Raw genomic sequence first — 19,485 nt, 5'->3', positions numbered from 1 at the left:
CTGTGCCCATGCTTTCTGCCTGTGCCCTGGGGAGGGGGTCAGCTGCTCTGGGCATTGTGGCTCATGGAACTGTGGGTGCACTCAGCTTCTGGCCTTGAAATGGTGATTTTGTGCCAGGGGGAGGTGCTGTGTGAGAAGAGTGCCCAGCGTGGGGCATGGCAGGGCTGGGTGTGCTGCTCTCCAGCCTCCTGGGGCATTGGCTCAGGGCTGAGGCTGGGAGAGAGCTGGCCCTGAGCTCTTAGGGCTGGGTCTAACCTCCAGGAGCCAGGGGGAGGGGGTGAAACAGCTGAGGGCAGGTACAGGGCTCTTCCCTGCCACAGGCTTGGTCATGGCTGTGGAGCGGTGCCATCAGCTCCTGCCCACAGGGGCAGTGATAGGAGCTTGTTCCTTCCCTTCCCACCTGTTCTGGACAGGTAGCCAAGCTGCCTTAGAATCACAGAATGGTTGGATGTCAAAGATAAGCCCATTCCAACCCTCTGCCCTGGGCAAGGACACTGTCCAGTAGACCAGGTTGTTCCAAGCCCTGTCCAACTTGGCCTTGAACACTTCCAGGGATGGGGTAGCCACAATTCTGGGCAACCTGTGCCAGGGCTTCTCACCCTCCCAGGAAAGAATTTTTTCCTACTATCGAATCTAAACCTACTGTTCCTGTGTGAACCAATTCCCTATTGTCCTGTCACTACTGTTCCTGATGGAAGAGTCCCTCTCTGGCTTCCTTGTAGCTCCTTCAGATACTGGAGGGGGCTGCAAGTTCTCCACACAACCCTGTCTTCTCCAGGCTGAACAATACAACTTTTTCAGGCTGTCTCCTGACAGGTGCTCTTGTCCCCTTATCTACTCCCTGGCCTCCTCTGGCCACGCTTCCAAGCGCTCTGTGTCCTCGTGGAGGGGACCTCAGAGCTGGATGCAGCACTCGAGGTTGGGTCTCAGCAGAGCAGAAGGTCAGAATCCCCTCCCCTGCCCTGCTGCCCACACTGCTCTGGGTGCGGCCCAGGACAGAGCTGGCTTTCTACGCTGCCAGTGCATATCGTTGTTCCCGTTCCAGCCCTGGGAACGGTATGGTTGGTGGGAAGCAGCTCTTGCTTCCACCCTCAGGCTCCCCTGGACTCTCCTCCAAGCCCCTCTCTGGGGCTCTTCCAGCTGCTTTCCCTTCACCTCTGCAGTGACAGCCCGGGGACACCATCCCTTCTGAAGCCCCCATGGAGACAAGAGCTGGGCACAGCATGTTGGTATACATCATACATTTATTAGTGAATATCCCTCTCAAAATCAGCCACAACATTAAAAAAAATAATGATTGCACTACTTGGTCAAGCAGAACTAGCAACTTTCATTTTAAAAAAAGTACAAATCTGTTAAAAATTTCAATCAGTATAATACACATATATATAATACAACATACTAGTTATGTTAAATGCTACAAAACCAATATGATTCCAATGGAATGGAAAAAAACAAACACTTTTAGAGCTTTAAGAACCTTTTTTTTCTATATATTAGCCTTTTTTCAAATACATACATGGGAAAAATGAGGTAACTGTAAAATGTGCAAGTAACAGAGCAAAAAAAATTATATATATATATTTATATATATATATATATATATAAAAACTTTCTAACACAGAACACACGTCCTAGCACCTTCCGGGGAGCCGCGGGGGCCGCGGGGGTCCCACCGGAGGGCCCGGGGACTGGTATAATAGAACAGTAAACAGTCCACTATCCCACCACAGGAATTCATTGGTAAACAGTGGTATCTACAGCGCAGTCAGCAATCACAAACACCCTAAATAATTGTTTTTTAGTATTTTTTTTGTCATTTTTTCTTTTTGTCATTTTTTTTTTTTAAATGATACTTTTAGCTGCTCATTGGAATAAATTCTGCAGCACACGAGCTGTGAGCTTTCGAGTCGCCGTCAAAGGACCGTAAGGCTTTCCTGGCTCCCTGGGCACCGCGAGGGCGGGAGGGGAGGAGGGGGGCGTCTCCGGGGGCGCGAGGCCACCGCGCGGCACGGGGACTCCTTTGGTTATCTGTCACTGAGTGAGGGACGGGGAGGGGGCCGGGGTCCTGCCCAAGGGGCACCGAGCCCAGCGGTGCCGCGGCGGAGCTGGTGGCGCCAGGCCGGGACCCTCGGCCTTGACGCTCCCCCCGGAGCATGGCTGCCACAGAGGTGAGAAAGGGCAGCGAGGGGACTGGCTGTCGCCCCACGCCGCTTGCTGGCCCCGTGCCCAACCAGGCAGTGACCAGGGCCGGCCCCACTGGTGGCTGGCACTGCCCTGCAGGCGCCGTCGTGCCCACCCACGTGCCGGGCACAGCCCCTCGCCTCGCACCCGGCCCAGGGCCAGCCCCGCGCCTGCCCCCCGCCCTGCGGGGAGCGGCCCCATCCCACCCCGGCCCCCTGCACACGCCGCCACCGCGGGCGCTCCCCACCCCCGCCACCGCCTCCCGCCTGGAGGGGCGCGGACCCCGCAGGGACGGCCCTGAAAGTCTCACGGTCCTGCTGTGGCGTTGCGGACATGTGCAGTACAGTGCATGGCAGTATCAGCTGAGCACAAAAACCCCTCTCCCCACCCCCCCTCACCCCACAGCCGGCTAGACGTAGCCAAGACCACGTTCCAAGCTGGTCAGACATGCATGCATATTTGTGAACATTTACATAGGGCTGGCGTCCGCTCGGAGGCTCCCAGGCGTCAGCGATGCGCCACGAGGGGAGGGCGGTGCTCTCACCACCACCCCCGCCACCGCCTCCCGTCACCCTCCTCGCTAATTAATCATGCAAAACAACGGCCACGCGGGATTGATGGAGCCAGGCGGCGGTGTGGCAGATTCTCCCCCAGCCCTGTCACCCGGCCCCGCATGGGCAGGGGGGATATGGCAACAGGGGGGCTGCTCACAGCTCCCCCAGCGCCAGCCGGGGCAGGGCCAGGGTAGCACTGAAAATACACCACGAGGTTATGAATAAAACTCCCTGCTCCGGGGGCTGGGGGGGCACCCGCTGCAGCCTAGCCAGCCCCTGCTGCCCACCGGCCAGGGACACCGCACCACACCGTCCAGCCAGCAGGACGGGGCACGGGGCTACCTTGATTTACATAGTCGGGACAGGGAAACGAGAGCAGGAGCCAGGGGCCAGGCAGCACACCGGGGACACCACAAGCCCATGGCCACAGGATAGGGCGGGCATGCCCCCTCAGGCCTGGCTGCCTCATAGGATGCCACATGACTTGGCCCCGGGAGCTGCACCAGCCAGGCACAGGGGAATGAACAGGGAGAGGGGCCAGGGCCGTGCCAGCACTGTCCTCCCACTGGTGAAAGACCCTAAGCAGCCATAACCCTCTGGGGCTTCCCAGGGCACCTGAGGCAGGAAAAGGGCTGAGCCGGGCTGCGTATGAGAGCAGGGACAGACGTTCCTGCCTTCCTGCCCCGGCCCTGCTGCAGGGTTGCTGGTGTCCCACCTTGGCCACATTCCGCCAGGCACCTCCTCTGGCCGTCCCCGGGGCCGGCCCAGCGCTCCGGCTTGGGGTGCCGCAGCATCAAACCCACAGCGCTCCCTCCTCTCTCCTCCCTGTGTCCTCCTCGAGCAACGCTGAGGGGAGGAGCCGCCTGCGCACCCCTGGGGAAAACGGTCATGGAACCAAAATTGTGACGGAAATGGAAACAGGAAAAAAAATATTGTAAAAAAAAAAAAAAAAAATAGTGACAAAGGGAAAAACCACTAATTCCCTAGCAGAGTACAAAGACCTGGAAAAGTGATGGAGCAACAACAGCGTCTTTGGAGCGCGGAGGGCACGGCCACGCGCCTCCCGCCTCCAGCACAACACGATTCGGGACCCTGGGAGCGCAGCGGGCAGGCGTCCGGCCGAGTCCGTGCCCCGGCGGGGAGGAGGAGGGCTGGCCGGGAGCCCGGACTGCTCAATGCTCACCACATCCGAGGAGAGGCTTTGGGGAGGGGGGTAAGCGCAGGGTCAGGCCCCAGCAGCGGGCAGCGGCCCTCGCCCCGGCCCGGCAACCTCGTCCTCTAGCGAATTGTGCGGCACAGCGCCCGCCAGCTTCAGTCCGCCTCCCGCTGCACCTCCGACGCGTCCGCCCGGCAGATCGGGCACGTGCGGTTCGCCTGCAGGCAACCAGAGACAGGGGCAAGTGAGCAGACACCCCATGGCACCAGCTGCACCCACACCCCACCGGCAAGGGCTGGAACCACATCCCGGGAGTGCCTAATCCAGCCCGGCAGAGTGCTTGGCCCCAGTTCCCAGTGCATCCATCCTGTGCTGCAGGGCACTGAGGCCACCCAAAAGGCAGCACTTGGTGCCCTCAATACTCCAAGAAGCCACCACACTCCTCACAGAGGGTACAGGCAGTACCTTTAACCATTTGTCGACACACTTGGCGTGGAACTCGTGGTTGCAGGGCAGGACGCGGAGAAGCTGCCGGGCCTCAAAGTCACTGAAGCACACGACGCACCTGGGGGAGGCAGCCATCAGTAGGACCCCACCTCCAGCCATGGCCCCACCACCAGCCCTGGCCCCCAGCCCCTCAACAGACTCCCACGTGCACCCCGGGCTCACTCACAGGGTCTGCTCAGACTGGTGGCTCTCAGGGTTGAAGCGGTAGGACGGGAGGTGCTCGATGTCTGCTTTGGTGAGTCCCCGTGGCTTGGCCTCCCCCAGCCGCTCGGCCAAGTTCAGCAGTGCCTGGAAGGAGATGCAGAGGATGGCTTAGCTCATCTCACGTCCCAGCACAGCACCGCTCCAGGCTCTCCCCTGCCGGCAGAGTGATCACCACAACCCCCAGCCCTCAATCCCATCATCCTGTGGGGAAGTTGAGCCAACGCACCTCGTAATTCTCCATCTCCACATCATCCACATCCAGGTCTAGGCTGATCGTGGGTCCCACGGCCGTCGGTGACACAGGAAGCATAGAGCTAGGGGGAAGGATGGGATAGTCGGTGTGGGGCCACAAACCCCAACCTCCACCCTGACATCCCCAGGGGGGCAGAGCCATCTGTGCCAACACCATGCCACTGTGGGCCCCACCCACAGCACCACCCCTGCCCTATACAGTATCCCCCTGGTACTCACAGGAAATAGGGCAGGAAGCTCGGATAGTACGGAGGCGGCGGTGGAGGGGGTGGCGGTGGGGGCAGTGCCTGTTGCAGCCGGTACCGCTGAGTGTTCAGCCGCCGGGGCATCATGTGGGGGTATGGCTGCAGGGAGAGACAGGGCACTCAGAGCCGTGCCAGCCCCACAGTGTCCCCAACCCCTCCACAGGACAGGGACTCACCACACCAAATGGCAGTTCTTGGTGCAGCGGGTCGTGGGGGAGGTAATGCAGCGGCATGGAGGGCGACAGCGTGGGGGCGTGGTGAGACGGGGGGTATGTGAAGCCTGCGATGGGGTGCTGCTCCCCGCGCAGGTCCACATCATTGTCTATCCTCTGCAGAGGCTGCGGGGGAAACAGTTAGGCTGGGAGAAGCATCCCATCGACACTTCCCCAACACTGCCAGGACCCTGGGCACCCTCACCCACCACCCCCAGCTCAGACCCACAGGGGCTGCAGAAGGACAAGACCCCAAGGTGGTGTTCATTGGGTGCATCACATCCCAAACCCGTACCCCCACCCCAACTCACCATGCGTGGATGCTGGGCTTGGAGAGGTACAAACTGCCCCAGGGGGGCCATGTGGGGCGGCTGGTGAGGGGGCACTGGCGGCGGGGGCGGGTGCAGGATGTAATGGTCGCTGGAGATGATGGGGGGGAATGTCTGGTAGGAGACGGGAAGCTGTTGCATGGCACATGCCTGAATCAGCTGTGGGGAGACACAGAGAGAAAAAATGGGGTCAGATACCCCTGCCCCCTCCCCAGGGCCTCCAACAGACCCTGTGCCCTCAGACATTTGCACTCCAGTGGGCCTGAGTACCCACATAACCTCTGGGCACCCACCGTCCAGGTTGTCCCCAGGTGTCCCCTGCCATGACTCACCGGGGGTGGGAGGCAGCAGAGCGGGTAGTGCTGTCCACTGAACATCACTGAGCATGCTGGGAGCTGCTGGGTGCTGCACCCAGGGATGTGCTGGCCAGCGTGGATGGGGAAGCCTTGCGTCGTGACGGTGGTAACCGTGTAGGAGAGAGGGACAGGTCCCTGGTGCACCTGAGGATGAGGCGTCAAGGGCACTGTCAGGACACAGCCCTGGCTGAGCCGTCCCCATCCTGACAGGGTGACAGCAGGGTGTTGAGCACCCAGCCCTGGAACACAACTCCTGGCACCTCTGTCCCACTGGTGGTGGCCAGAGAAGAGGGCCGAGCGCAGGCTCAGTTTCACAAAGTTTTTGCTCCCCACAGACAAGCTGGCACAGCCTCCAAGCCAGCGCTGCCACCATAGATGACAGTGACAGTTATAACATGAACAACCCTATGAGGGGACTATCCCCAGTCCCTGGGAGTAGGGACCACCCTGGGCACACCCAAGCTGGTACAGGGACCCCAGGATTTAAGTGCTCAGAGGACAAGAACACCGACAGGCTCAGGGCTGTGTGCTCCCAGCAGCAAGTGGTCAGAGGGGACCCAGGGACATGTCACCACCCCAGACACCAGTCCAGGGCCACACTTAGGAGTGGGGCTGGGGCTGCAGTACCTACCTGGTCATGCAGATCCACCATGAATGGGTTCTGGTGGGGCGGGTGAGCAGCTGGGTGAAGCATTCGTGGCGGCGAGCTGGGAAGAGCGTAGGCACGGGGCTCATCTACAGGGATGTGCGGCTGCTGGGGGAAGGCAGGGTGCAGCTGGGGCTCATCCTGGCCCAGCAGGGTAGCCAGAGGTCTGTCGCGTCGTCCCCACTGACGCCTGGCAGGGGGGCTGCGGGGCCACCGCAGGAGAAAAACAGAGCAGGAGTGACCCCCAGGCCAGGGGCACCGCAGCCCCAGGTAGGGTGGCTACAGGTGGGTCAGTGCCAACGCAGTGCCCAGGGCGAGACGCTCAGGGCATTGTGCCAGGCCACATCAGGCTGGGCAGCTCCACAAACAGTTTCTCTGCTCACTCTGCGAGTGCCCTCTCAGTGTCCGCAGCACAGAAAGGACCCTCTGCTCCCCAGGGACCCCTCAGTCAGGCCAAGTGGATGTGCTTCCCTGTCAATCTCCCCCCAAGTCCCTCGGGAGACGGTGCCTTGCCCCAGCAGGGCCAGAGAACCAACCCTACGTCCCCACCGGCTGTGGGGGACAGGGCTCCACACTGCACCCCGTACCTTCGCCGGAGGTGGTCGGGGCTGCTGCAGGGTCCCCCCGAGAAACGGCGCTGGGCAAAAGGGGCAGAGGGCGGCCGCCTATTCACTGCCAGTTCCCATGGTCGCATTGGTGACGTCGGGAGGCGGATGGGCACACGGGACCTCAGGCTCCAGGCAGGGTAAGACACCAGCACCTTGGATCCTGTGAGAAGGACAGCTGGGTCACGGCACCCCAACCTCTGCTGGGGGGGCTGCACAGGGCTACAGGAGCCCCCAGTCCTCCCCATGCCCCAAGCCGGCACAGCACAACCCCAGCTCACTCCCTCACCATCTGCTTTGGGAGAGGGAAGAAAGGAGGCACCGAGCAGGGCTGGGGCAACCACTGCACCCATGGACTTGCTAGAAGGGGTGGGAGGGGAATTGCAGCCTGCTTGGCTCCTACCATGACCTGCACAAGTGACATTAAACCAGCACAGCACCACTGTCCCGCCACAGCTCAGCCTGCCTCTCCCTCCCCACAGGGACTGTAATGCCAACGGCTCTTGCTGTTGCAGCCACCTTCTCTCCTGGAGCTGGCTACAGAAGAGCCCATCCACACTACCCCCCCATTACTGTCCCTCCACTGCATGGCCAGAGCTACCCCCCATGCACGACACAGACACAGAGGGAGAGAGAGCTTGTTTTTGGCACAGAGAAAAGCAAGTAGTGAAGAGCCCTGCGGCTGCGGCAGCATCCCGGCTGCTCAATGGCCAATGGGGAGCCTGAGTGGTGGCGTGGGGGGTTTCCAGCATGTCCTTGGCCAAGATAAGCTCCAGTGCTGGTCTGGGGGTTGCTCTCTCTTGCTGCACTCCTTCACAACCTACTCTGGAATGACACTGCTGCCCTGGTGGCGGGCACAGGGGCTGGCAAGGGCAGCGGGGCTCACGGCCCTGCTATGTCAGGGCTGTGCACCTCAACTCCCTGCTGCACACAGGGCACAGCTGCACATCTCCATGAAGCAGGGGACAGGCATGGGCTGTGTCAAAGTCAGGCAGGCAGCTCTGCTTCCCCAGCTGCTTCCAGACACAGTGGGACAGTGGAAACACAGTCAGTCGGACTGGGAACAGAGCCCTGGTTGGCTGATGTCCTCTTACCAGAGCCCCTCCCACCACACAGTTCAGCCCCCCCCAGTCCCAGTGAAGCTTAGCACTGCACAGAGACATCTGCACGTGGGACTGTGCTTCCCTAGGCTCTGGTTTCCAGGGTCCCAAAAGGACCTTCCATGGCTCAATGTGTGTCCAACACCCTCCTTGGGCACCCTCCCACTGCCCACCTTCCTTCAGCCTCCACAGCCCTGGTCAGCAAGTGGAAGCAGCCATGGCCTTGGCACTGCAGCCCACCTGGTCCTAAATCCAGCTTGCCTGCAGGTTGGTGCCCTCCCAAACCATCTCCTTCAGCCCCACTTCCTCCTCAGTGTTCATGGCAAAGGCACACTGGGGGCAGGAAGGGCACCTGGATCCTGGGGAACACTGCTCAGCCTCAGGAGGAGGCTGAAAGAGGGTCAGCCCAGCAGCAAGAAGCTGAAATGTCACTTTTGGGTGATGGGCATCAGCAAGCACAGTGAGATGTCACCAGAGCGAGTTCTGTGCCACACACAAGTCTTCTTCTTAACCTCACTTCCACCTACTACACTACTGTGAAAGCTGAAAGCAAATTTCTCTCTTTGTTTTGAGAGGAAAAAGGAAAAACAAGCAAAAGCCACCGGCTGAACTCTAAGGAACCTTGTCTGTGACTGCTGTCAGGGAAGGGGGAGTGACAGAGCAGGAGGGGTCTGCCCCACAGGGGGTTTATTCTGTCCCCCTCAAGACTCTGCTCGGCTGCCGTGTTCCCCTGAGTGGGCTGGAGACTGGGGCACAGCAGCAGCCCAGGTTTAACCCCACTCCTCAGAAGCCTCCCTGAGGTGTTACTGCTTTCAGTTCCACATCCTCACTCTCGGAGCACACATGGTATCAAGGTCCTGCGTGACCCAGCAGGCACCTTCTAGACCAGACACCACAGCAAAGGGCTTCCCCAGAGGCACACTGAAGCCACACAAGGGCTCGCCTGTTCGCGGGACCTCCGGAGCACTGGGGGCTGCCTGGGCTTTGAGCACCCCAGGACGGCACCTCGAGGCGGGATATCCCCGACTCGCGGACGCGGTGGTGGCCCGGCCCCCATCCTGCCACAACGAGCACCCCGAAGGCATCCACCCTCTTGCTCCACGCGGGCACACCGGGCTCCCTCCCTCGCACTCGTGGCTGAGAGTCAGTGACCACCCCTGGCAGGGTGGCCGCGACCCCGAGGAGGCCACGGCAGCCCGGCAGCGAAGGGCACCGCGATCCCCGCAGCCCCTCGGAAAGGCGGAGGGAGGCGGCTCCCGGGCCCCGTCGAGAACAAAGTTAGCAGCGCGCCAGCGCTCACGCCCGGTGCCATCTGCTCGGGCAGAGCTGGGCTGGGGGCTGCCGGGGGAGCCGCCCGCCCCGACTGTGCTCCCACCCCGCCGCCGGCTCCGTCCCGGCACCCCCAGCTCCCCCGAAACCCCTTCCCCGCCGCTCCCCCGGGAGCGGGGTCACCGCTGGCCCCGCCGCACCGGCAGCCCCTTTGGAAGGCCGACCCCGACCCCAAACCCGACCCGAGCTCGGCTCCCGGATCTCCAGGAAGGCGACACGCGGCAGAGCGAGCGGCGCATCCCGGAGCGCTCCGACGGGGCGCCCCGCCGTGCAGCACCCCGGGAAGGCACCGCGGCCACCGGCCCCGGGCAGCGCACCCCGGGCCGCGGCCCCCGCCGCAGAGCCCCGCCGGTGCCGGCGTCGGTGCGGGTACGGAGCTGTGGCTTTAAGAGCGGCCGCTCCGGGGCCATGTGCTCGGCGCCAAACAAAAGCAATAACAAAGGCGGCCGCCGGGCCCCGCCGCCGCCGCCCGGGGCAGGTGCCGCCGAAGGTCCGGGGGGCGGCCCCCGCCCCCGCCCCGCTCACGCCCCCCCCCGGCCCGCACGTACCTGCAGCGATGGCCTGGGCCGCCGCTCCGGTGCCGCCGCGGCGCCCCCGCCCCCTCCCTCCCGCCGCTCTTTGTTCGCCGACGCCGGGCCGGGCCTGCCCCCCCGCCGGCCCGCCGCCGGCCCTCCCTCCTCCCCTCCCGCCCGCCTCCCGCCGGGCCGGCCCCTCCCCGCCGCCGCTGTTTCCGGTGCCTCTTTGTTGTGCGCGGCGCGGGGCGGCCGCGGCAGGTGCGTGTCCTCTAAGAGCCGGCGGGACGCGCCGGAGCGATCGCCGCGCTCGGGGGCACCGGGGCGCGCGCGGGGCGGGGGGACCGGGGCACCGGGGGGGGGATGGGGGGGCGGCGCGGCGCGCGCGCGTCCCACGTGACCAGGCGTGTCACGGTCCGCAGCCATCTTGGAGCGCGGGGCCGCCACGCGGGGCAGCGACCCCCGCCCGGGAGCACCGGGCAGCAGCCACCTCATCCCGCCGGGACGGCCCCCGCGGCTGGGGGCATCTTACCTGCGCCTCTGTCCCCCCCACAGGGCCCCAGCTCCGTGAGCCTGGGGGGCTGAACAGGCAAGGGGACTGGGAAGCAGGAGCTCGGCCCCTCTGCCACCTCCCCCACTGGGACGGGAGCACGGACGAGCTGCTCCCCTCCTGCTCTGCACATCAAGCCCTTGCCCGCACCAACAGCTCTGCCAGGACGTCTCACCCTGTACAAACTTCCATGCACTGGAAAAGCCCCTTCTGCTTTAGAAAAGCCTCCTACTCTCTCACAGTTATTAAACAAGGAGCAGAAACTACGTCGACCATCTCCTGCACACCTACAGCTCACCTGAGCAAGTCCCCTGGCTTGTGGCTATCACTGGAAGCTGTACACTGAGAGGCCGAGCCACTGGCTCCCAGGAGCCGTACAACGGGAGGCTGTGCCACCGAATCCCTGGGAACCACACACCGGGAGGCTGAGCCGCCGGCTCCTCGGGGGCCGCTCACCAAGACGAGCCAGCAGCTCCCCGTGTGCCCTCGGAACTCCCCTCAGTGCCAGTCAGACCCCCCTGCTCAGGGCAGCGCGTCGCAGCAGCTTCGCTGAGAGCCAGATGCTGCAGCCGAGCCAAATTTCCCCCGGTTACAACGCACACTTAGAAATTCCCAGGTAGGCGAGCGAGCCAGCCGGCAGCCCTGATGTAATGCCTATAAACCAGCCCTCCCCTGACAGCTGGGTTTTAAAGTGCTAACAACCAAAAGGGAGCTAATTAATTTGTAGCATCACCCCTTTCAAAGAAGACCTCAGACTGACGATTTAACAATTCAGTAGCTCATCACTGTGGATGAGCAGTTGGATTCAGCTTTGCCCCATCCCAGCCCTGTGCCGAGATCCCTCCAGGCCCCTCTCAAGGCCAGTTTCACAGCTCTTACCTCCTCACCCCAAATCCAGTAATGCAGGAGGAACCACACCAGGCTCAAGGACCTGGAGGATCCAGGGGCAAGCTCCCTCTGTTATGACTGTCAACAGCACCATGGCCAACTGCCTCTGTCCCCATGGCAGGGGACACATAGGACAGGAAAGCAGCACAGTGGGGCAGACCTACCATGGAGTCAGATCCATGTGCTCACACAGGCACACCAGGAGAAACAGCCAAAGGACACAATCAGCCCAGACCTGAACAACCACCCTTCCAGGTCTGCTCTACTACAGCCTCTTCGCTCCAAGATTTGAGGACTAGAGATGAGAGAAGGAAAACAGCACTCTGCCCTTTGACCTTGCCACTATTTGTGCACAGAGGCAGCACTGCACCTTCACAAAGCTGCCAGGACACAGTCAGAGCACCAGCAGCAGGCAGAGGCCACAGATGGTGGATATCTGTGCAGACACTCCCTGCGGACCCGCTCCAGCGTCACCAGCTCCCCCGCGGCCAGCAGCTATCGATGTCCTCAGGACAGCGTTGGGAGAAGCCATCGATGGAGCACAGCTCACATGCTGCTCCTGCTCCCTGCCCAGCCAGGCTGGATCATTCCCATGGCACGGCCACACTGCCAGCACGGACAGGGCACCACACATGCAGCTTCAGGGCCAGAGCATGTAGAAGTGGCTCAGCCCACCCTGCCTTTCGCTGTCTCAGGGACACAGCCACCAACATCACAGTGCTCCAGGTCCAGAGTTCTGCCTGAAGAGCCATGTGAGGAGCCCAAGCGATGCTACAGCAAGGCTGGCCACAGACACTGGTTCAGCACATCTGGGCCAGGACCAAGGTACCCAGCCCAGCCACCAAGACGTGTGACATTCCCAGTGCCAGGCAGCAGCCTTAGAAAGCTCTGTACCTGCAAGGGGCTGCTCAGGTTGAACTCAGCTGCTCTGCAGCCGACGGGTGGCCCATCCTCTCCCTCCGAAGAGCTGGGGGCCAGCAGAATGAAGCCTTCCCAAGCCCAGGCTCTTAAAGATACCATCTGCTGCTGCAGGCGTGCTGCCTCCTTTGCCCCATATATAGGTCAGGTCTGACACAGGATTAGCAAGGGTGATCCAGTGGTGAGAGCACATCTCCCACTGGAGGTTTGCTCTGCCCCCCATGCTCTCCCTGACACTCAGCATGCCAATGCCTTGCCTTTATGCTCTCCCTGGCCTCTCACACAAGTCCAGGGAGATGAAGAGGCCCCAGATCCTTCTCTCTTCTTCTCAGTGCCTGGAAAAAGGTGGTAAGAAACCAGCACCAAGCATGCAAAAGCTCCCTGCGCTGTGGGGAGCGGGGAGTAGGAGTGTCCCCATGCTACCCAAGGCCCAGTGCAAGCACCAGAGGACATGGGACACCCTCACATCGGCAGGGTGAAGCACTTCTCCCCTGTGGCAACAGGGGAGCGAGGGGCTCCCCCCCTGCTCCACACAGCCGGTGTAGCCGAGTTCACTGGCAGCGGAGGCAGAACGCCTCTGCCTGATCACATGCCACCCACTCCCACCCCCGGGCTGACAGCACTCCCATCAAACGCCTCCAGCCACACACACGTGGAGGATGCTGACATGAGCGAGTAGCTGCACAGGCAGCGGAACTGATAACGCCCAGTTTCCTGTCGATCTCTCCCACGTGGATTCTCTGATGTCTAATAGCACGGCTGAGCTGCACTGCAGAGGGAGGACTAGCAGCACCTTCCTCCCCAAGAGCCGGAGCCTGTAGCAAGCCAAGACCTTAGAGACAGCATCCACACACATCTTCCCCAGCTGACACCATCTAGCAAGTTCAAAGCAGAGAGGAGAACACTCACAAATAAACAATAAGCTTGCAGCTTGCACAAGCCTTAATTTCCTTAGGACAGGGTAAATAATCTGCAGAGATATCTCCACTTTCCTTTGTTTGCCCTAGAAACATCAGCACAACTTGAACAGAATGACCAGAAGGCTGCTGGTGCAGCAACTGGGTCCAGCTCAGGCACGTCTGTAGCTGAGCAGCACCAAGGAATGGGTTGTGTCCTCCTCTCACCTGGGTGGACTCCAGAAGCCCACTGAACCTCGCTCACCTCTGTCTGCCCTGGCATCCTGCAGCAGCCAGTTCCACAGCTCAGTTGCACACAGGTGGGGAGAGAAGAGCAAATGCCACTAGGTCCATCCCCAACTTGCTGCCTGGGCAGCCTCCACAGTCCTTCCCTTTCTTCCTACCAACAGAGCTTGCAGTTTGGGACTCCATACTCCTCTGCATTTCGCCTTTCAGTTCTCATTTCAAAGAGCCCTTTGCTAAAACAGACCCAATCTCTCCTTGGGCAGAGCCAACCCAGGGAGCAGGGATTCAGCCCCATTTCCCATCCCCAAACAGCATCCCTGGAGTCCCCAGCCCACTTGCCACCTCTCCACAAGCAACTCTCTGAGTCCAGCCCACTTCCTACATGCTATGGACAGTGCTAATGGCATCTGCCAAGCAAAGGGCCAAGAGCAGGAGGGGCTGGGCTGCAGACACCTTTCCCCCTGCTCCCCAGCTGTGCTCAGGCAGAGCAGCTCCAGTAAAGGGATACAGGCAAAGCCAGGAGCTGGTGGATGGCAAAGCCCAATTTCATTACCACTCAGCAAAACGAAGCGTCTCTTGAAAGCACTAGTGACAGTCAGGAAGTTGGGCTGGGTGCTTTGTTTTGCATTTTAAGAAGCCTGCAGGGACACCGACAACCTGCAACGATCACTTTCAGAAAGGAGCTCAGAGAAATTCATGATTTTCAGCAACCACTTACCCTCCTTTGTCCTTGATTTAAAATTTGCCAAGAGGCTGCTTACAAGATGCATCAAAACAGGCAGTGACCACTGCCCTAAATGCGAAGGAGGTTTGCTGCAATACCTCCCCAGTACATCACTCACAGAACCCCACACCAGTGCCTGGGGATGGCTTTAAGAGCAAAAACATGACTTTCAAGCTGACAGCCCCCATGCACAAAGCATGGCTGTGCAGTGACAGGAGAGCAGCCTGGGGCACAGGAGCTGCCTGACCTCTGCTACAGCTCTTGCCAGCGGATTTTTATTGTTCACCACTTTCCTAAAGCGCGGGCACAGAGAGAAAAGCAACTAAAACACTTGTCTCAAAATGCAAATGCTGCCAGGGAGCCCCACCAGCACAGCAGGGAAAAGACAACCTGCTGGAGGGGACCACAGCTTGGTGCTGCCAGGCTGGGGAGAAAAAGGATCAGAGCATGAGCCCTCCCTTTCCAGGGGCAACAGCGAGAGGTGCTGGAGGTCTGGATCACCACAACACAGGCTCACACAAGAGGAAGCAGCTCCTAACACAAAGCATTGCAGGCCAATTCTCTGCTCTGCGTGGTCGAGCTGAAATCCTTCATCCTGCTTTCCAGGGTAGCCAAGGAAAGCCCAGAGCTACAGCTCCACAGCCAGCAAGGCCAGCTCTCCAGGGACCAAGCTACAGCTGGAAAATAATATTCCCAAGGCCTATCATGAGTGCTGCTTGCTGGGGACGCTGCTTGCCTTGCCCTCTGCCACGCACACAGCAAAGTGTGGAGCCCTCCCAAACTACCCCGCTCCAGAAAACCCAAACACCCCATATTGGACATGGGCACCCTGGGCTCCTCGTGCCCTCCAGGAAATGGCTCCTCCCCTGAAATGCTGAGGGCTTGGAGGTGCAAGGGCGAAGGAAAGGATAAGCACCATGGTGCAGCTCTGCTGCCCAGGGAATCAGCAGGCTGGCTTCTCCCAACACCCCTGCAAGCTGACAGCACGGATCCATGCCGCTCCCCTCCAGAACTGACCTGTCTCAGGGAGTCATGCAACATCCTTGTGCAGCTCTGTGACCGCAGGGCTCAGGGCCAGGCTCTCCCAAGTTCCTGCACACCACTCTCGGAGGGTCTCTGGGAGGGTTCCCCAGCACCAGCAGCAACTTGGGTGTTTTAGCAGCCTCTGGACACATCGGACTGCACCTCGTGGGCTAAGCCTGCCTGATGGGTACGCAAACCCCTTGGCCAACCATTCACCTACACAGGGCAGGTGACAAACCACGTTCCTCCAGCTTGGTCCAAGTAGGGAACCAAGGGATGGTGGGAAAATGCCGTGCACCGGCTCCTTGATTCAGAAGTGAAAAACTAAAAGCATCCATAAGCCAGGCTTTTCTGCTGAAAACCAGCACTGTGCTGCTTGCTGCCACCACCTCCCGAGCTGTGCCCGCGGCCGGGCTCACGTGACAGTGGAGTGGATGCACATGGGAGGAGTGGCTGTAGTGACAGCGTTACAGCTGGTGTCCAACACGGCTGAGCCCAGCGAGTCCCAGCGCTCTGCAGCTCTGCTTTACAAACCCCACACACTGCGCAGGTACAGGGGTGTCAGTGACAGTCAGGCCCCAGGAAATGACACCTGGAGGGACACAGCCTCCCAAACTCCCTGATGTCCACCAGGGCGAGGACAGGCCCACACCAAGCCCAGGGACAAGGAGAGCTGTTCTTACACCAGCCCCCAACTGCCCAGGGCCAGCCTCTCCATTCTTTGAGCAGAGAAGCTCCCACTGGGAAGCAGGAACAGCTGGCAGGACAAGCACGACTTTGCCCTGTCCTGCTCTGCTCTGAGTGACTTCACATCAGTCTGCCCTGGGTGGCAGGACTTGACCAGCTTTGCAGACACCTGGGAGAAAAGTGCTGTGAGCTAAAGCCCAGCCCCTACCTGCCAGCTGTTATTTCATTCCTCTAACAGGTCCATAAACCAAGGATAATTAAGTCTCCCCTAAACTCTCTTCCATTTAAAATAAAAATCTATAGTCCCTATTTCATTAGCTGGCTCTGGGTTTTACAGCTTGATCAATTCCCCTCGCAGAGCCCCAGTCCCGGGCAGGCAGGCGCAAACACACGGCTTCCACGGTGCAGATCAATGGGGATTCGCAGCCTCCTCTCCCCACTCCTTGTTCCTCACTCGTCAGAGGGAGCCAGGCGGCGCAGCAGGTAGGGATGGTGTGTTTCACTGCTCAAGGGAACACCACTGTCATGTGTGGCTTCAGAGGACGGAGTTAGCACCTGCCAAGAGTGGAGGCAGCAGCAATTCTCCCCCTCCAGTGAAGGGAGAGCCCAGCATGGGGCCCCAAAAACACAGCCATGACCCTAAAGGCAAAGCAACACAGCACGCAGGCAAGGTGACACCTCCCCGCTTGCTCCACAGTGAAGAGGGACAAGGCTCAGCTCCCATGACTGACAGCTGGAATCAGAGCCCACCAGAAGCATCAACTGAGAACCAAGAACAGCCACCACAACTCCGACCTCCCCACACACAAAACGGAAGAGGCTCGTCACAGACACCAGAGCACACAGACTCCCCATTTCCTGCTCTTCCTGGCCCTCTGCTGCTGCCCTGCCACACACCACCTTCACCCTGCCGGTCTGGTGGGCTCTAGATGGCTCTCATCACCCCTGGAAGCCTCTCCCTCCACCGCAGTGGGAGCTTCCAGCACTGGCAGCAGACAGAGGGATCACAGCAGCAGCCAGAGCTGCACAGAGAGCAGCCAGGCAGAGCCCACAGAGCAGAGATCAGTGTGCCAGGCAGTCCTTGCCCCGGCCCAGCACCCTCATGCCACCCAGCATCTATCACACCACTTCCCTCCACTCCAGTCAAGTATCCCTCCCTCCCCTGGCCTTTGCTCAGCCAGAAAGCAGCAAGTTGCCACAGTCCTGGTCATGCCAGAACACATCGTGGAGGCAGCCCCAGAGGGCAGATCTAGAAGCCCTGGCACAGAGAGCTCTGCCCTGTCCACACAATGCCAGTGATAGACAGACCACACCACCAGGGCCCAAACCCTGATCTGTGCCAGTCCACCTTCGGGCACGCTGGCACACTGGTACCTGCCAGGGGACATCAGGGATGGTCACTGGGACACAGCACAGCCACCCATCGGAGCACCCACTCCAAGCAAAGCTGGTGGGGGACAAAGCCCTGCTATCCCACAGAGACTCCCTGCCCATCTGTAGGGGGGTGACACTGGAGCCTCACACACACACACACACCGGTGCCTCCTGCCTCACCTCCCATGCCAACACCTGCCCTGTCTCCACTCCCACTTGGGGGAGGGCATGGAAAGGCCACAGTCCACCTGTGAAACCAAACCCACTGCTGAGGGGCGTGACGCCACCCAGCCAGCCCCAAAGCAGCCACCCAAAGGTGACAAACAAAGGCGCTCGGCAGGCACTCCGCATTAGCAGTATTTTTAGACACCACTATGGAGCCGGCCTTATTATTTTCATTGCAACGTGCATAATTACCCGCCATGCACCGCAGTGACATCAGACGCAGCCGGCTCCCCTCCGACAGCTGCTCCTCCTCCCGGGGCTCCTGCCTGGCCCCGGGGACCCACCTGCCCTGCCAGTCTCTGCCCTGCCCCTCTCCCCGGGGCACGAGGCCCCACCTCGAGGGGGACCTCGAGGTCCTGGGGCGTCAGTGGGACATGAGCACAGGTGGCAGAGGGACAGAGCGAGGCAGTGGCACAGAACGGTGAGGAGGCGAGCACGGGGACGAGCTCCGGAGCTGCGGACACACGGTCAGTTGTGCTGGAGCACAGGGCTGATGCAGAGCTGACGAACAGGGCACCAGCACAGAACCGAGCAACGTGGGAAGAAGGGCTGTCCCCACTCGGAGGGACAGCACCCGCCTTGCCGCAGGGTTCAAGTGCTCGGGAGAGCAAACGCGGGGACCCATCCCAGCTGCCCACAGCCTGGTCCCACACGTCGTCTGTGGGACAGGGAAACCACGGGTCCCGCACACAGCCCACGCTGCCAGCACAGACGTTGCAAGGCCGGTGGCACAGCCTGTCCCACTGCCTCCACCCCGGGTGTCACCATCACCGCCCCGGCAGTTCAGGCTCATTTGTTTCCTACCTCTTCCCCAAACGCAACTTTCCGAAGAGCTTCACCACTTCCCCTCCCGTCCCCTCTCACACGGCGGGGCTTGCACAGCTCACGGGGTGCAGGGGCACAGCGGACGGGGCACCCCGGGGTGCGAAACAGGGCGAGGACACAGCACCAGCCTCGGCAGGAGCCCCCGACCCCCGCCCGGCCGGGGCCGCGGAAGCCCCCGAGAAGGGGCTCCGGCCGGGGCAGGCCCCGGCAGGGATCGCCCCCTCCCCGCTGCCCCGCGCAGGCCCCGCCGCGGGGCCCCTTCTCCCCGTGGGCACCGGGGGCTCCTCCCACCGCCGTGCGGTCGCACCGGGCCCAGCTGCGCTTTACGGCCGCTCCCCCGGTATCCCGGTGCCCCGAGCAGCCGCCACCGCCCCCGCCCGCCCCGGCCATCCGCCCGCTCTGCGCACCGGGCCGCGCTCGCTCCGCCGGCCCTGCATCCGCCCCATCGCTCCGGGCCCTGCCCGCCGCCCTCCCCGCCCCTCTGCCCCGGCGCTGCCCTCCCCGTTCCCCGGGCCCGGGCCCTGCCCGCCGCCTCCACCCCGGGTCACCGGCCCTGCCCCGCGCAACCCGGGCCTGCGGCCGCCGCCGCGCCCCGTACCTGCGGGAGGCGCTCCCCCGGCGCTCGGTGCCGTGCCGCGGCGCTGCCCGCCGCTCAGCCCGCTCGCATGGCGCGGCGGCCGGGCCCGCCGGGCTCCGTGTCCGTGCCGGTGCCGGTCCCGGTGCCGGTGCCGCTCCCGCTCCGGCCTCAGCCCCGCCTCATGGCGCCCCCGCGCCCGTCGCGCCGATGGAACCGGCCGCGCCACGCCGGCCCCCCCCCCCGCGCCGCGCCGATGGGCGCGCCCGCCGCCTCCTGCCGTACTGCGCCCAAGAGCGGCGCCAACGAAACCGCGCGCCGGGACGGCCCAGCCGTAATGCTCCGAATGGCAGCGCAATCCACG

At 61.8% G+C, this 19,485-nt stretch overlaps 2 protein-coding genes across 8 annotated transcripts; one reads left to right on the top strand and one right to left on the bottom strand.

Annotated features, from left to right (window-relative positions):
• Window positions 1-2,563: 2,563 nt before the first annotated feature.
• Window positions 2,564-19,281, bottom strand: RNF44 (ring finger protein 44). Of its 7 annotated transcripts, none has more exons than XM_050312026.1 (11): window positions 19,146-19,281; window positions 7,233-7,413; window positions 6,631-6,847; window positions 5,976-6,143; window positions 5,626-5,802; window positions 5,279-5,440; window positions 5,077-5,201; window positions 4,832-4,919; window positions 4,568-4,689; window positions 4,360-4,459; window positions 2,564-4,112 (listed from the first exon to the last, which is right to left on the bottom strand). In XM_050312026.1, exons 2-11 carry the CDS (start codon window positions 7,337-7,339, stop codon window positions 4,050-4,052), a joined length of 1,329 nt encoding a protein of 442 aa, XP_050167983.1. In that variant the 5' UTR covers window positions 7,340-7,413; window positions 19,146-19,281; the 3' UTR covers window positions 2,564-4,049. The 7 variants fall into 7 exon arrangements, with proteins under 7 accessions (XP_050167983.1, XP_050167979.1, XP_050167980.1 ...); XM_050312022.1 differs by lacking the exon at window positions 19,146-19,281 and adding an exon at window positions 18,527-18,626; XM_050312023.1 differs by lacking the exon at window positions 19,146-19,281 and adding an exon at window positions 10,228-10,246.
• Window positions 9,194-10,762, top strand: LOC126638515 (basic proline-rich protein-like). The gene is made up of 2 exons (XM_050312470.1): window positions 9,194-10,452; window positions 10,747-10,762. The coding sequence occupies exons 1-2, from the start codon at window positions 9,194-9,196 to the stop codon at window positions 10,760-10,762; spliced, it is 1,275 nt and encodes a 424-aa protein (XP_050168427.1).
• Window positions 19,282-19,485: the final 204 nt, after the last annotated feature.

Source organism: Myiozetetes cayanensis, unplaced genomic scaffold (assembly GCF_022539395.1).
Source record: "Myiozetetes cayanensis isolate MyiCay16 unplaced genomic scaffold, myiCay2020 scf17, whole genome shotgun sequence".
In the NCBI taxonomy this organism is placed as follows: domain Eukaryota; kingdom Metazoa; phylum Chordata; class Aves; order Passeriformes; family Tyrannidae; genus Myiozetetes; species Myiozetetes cayanensis.
This window is presented reverse-complemented; position numbering and strand designations above follow the sequence as displayed.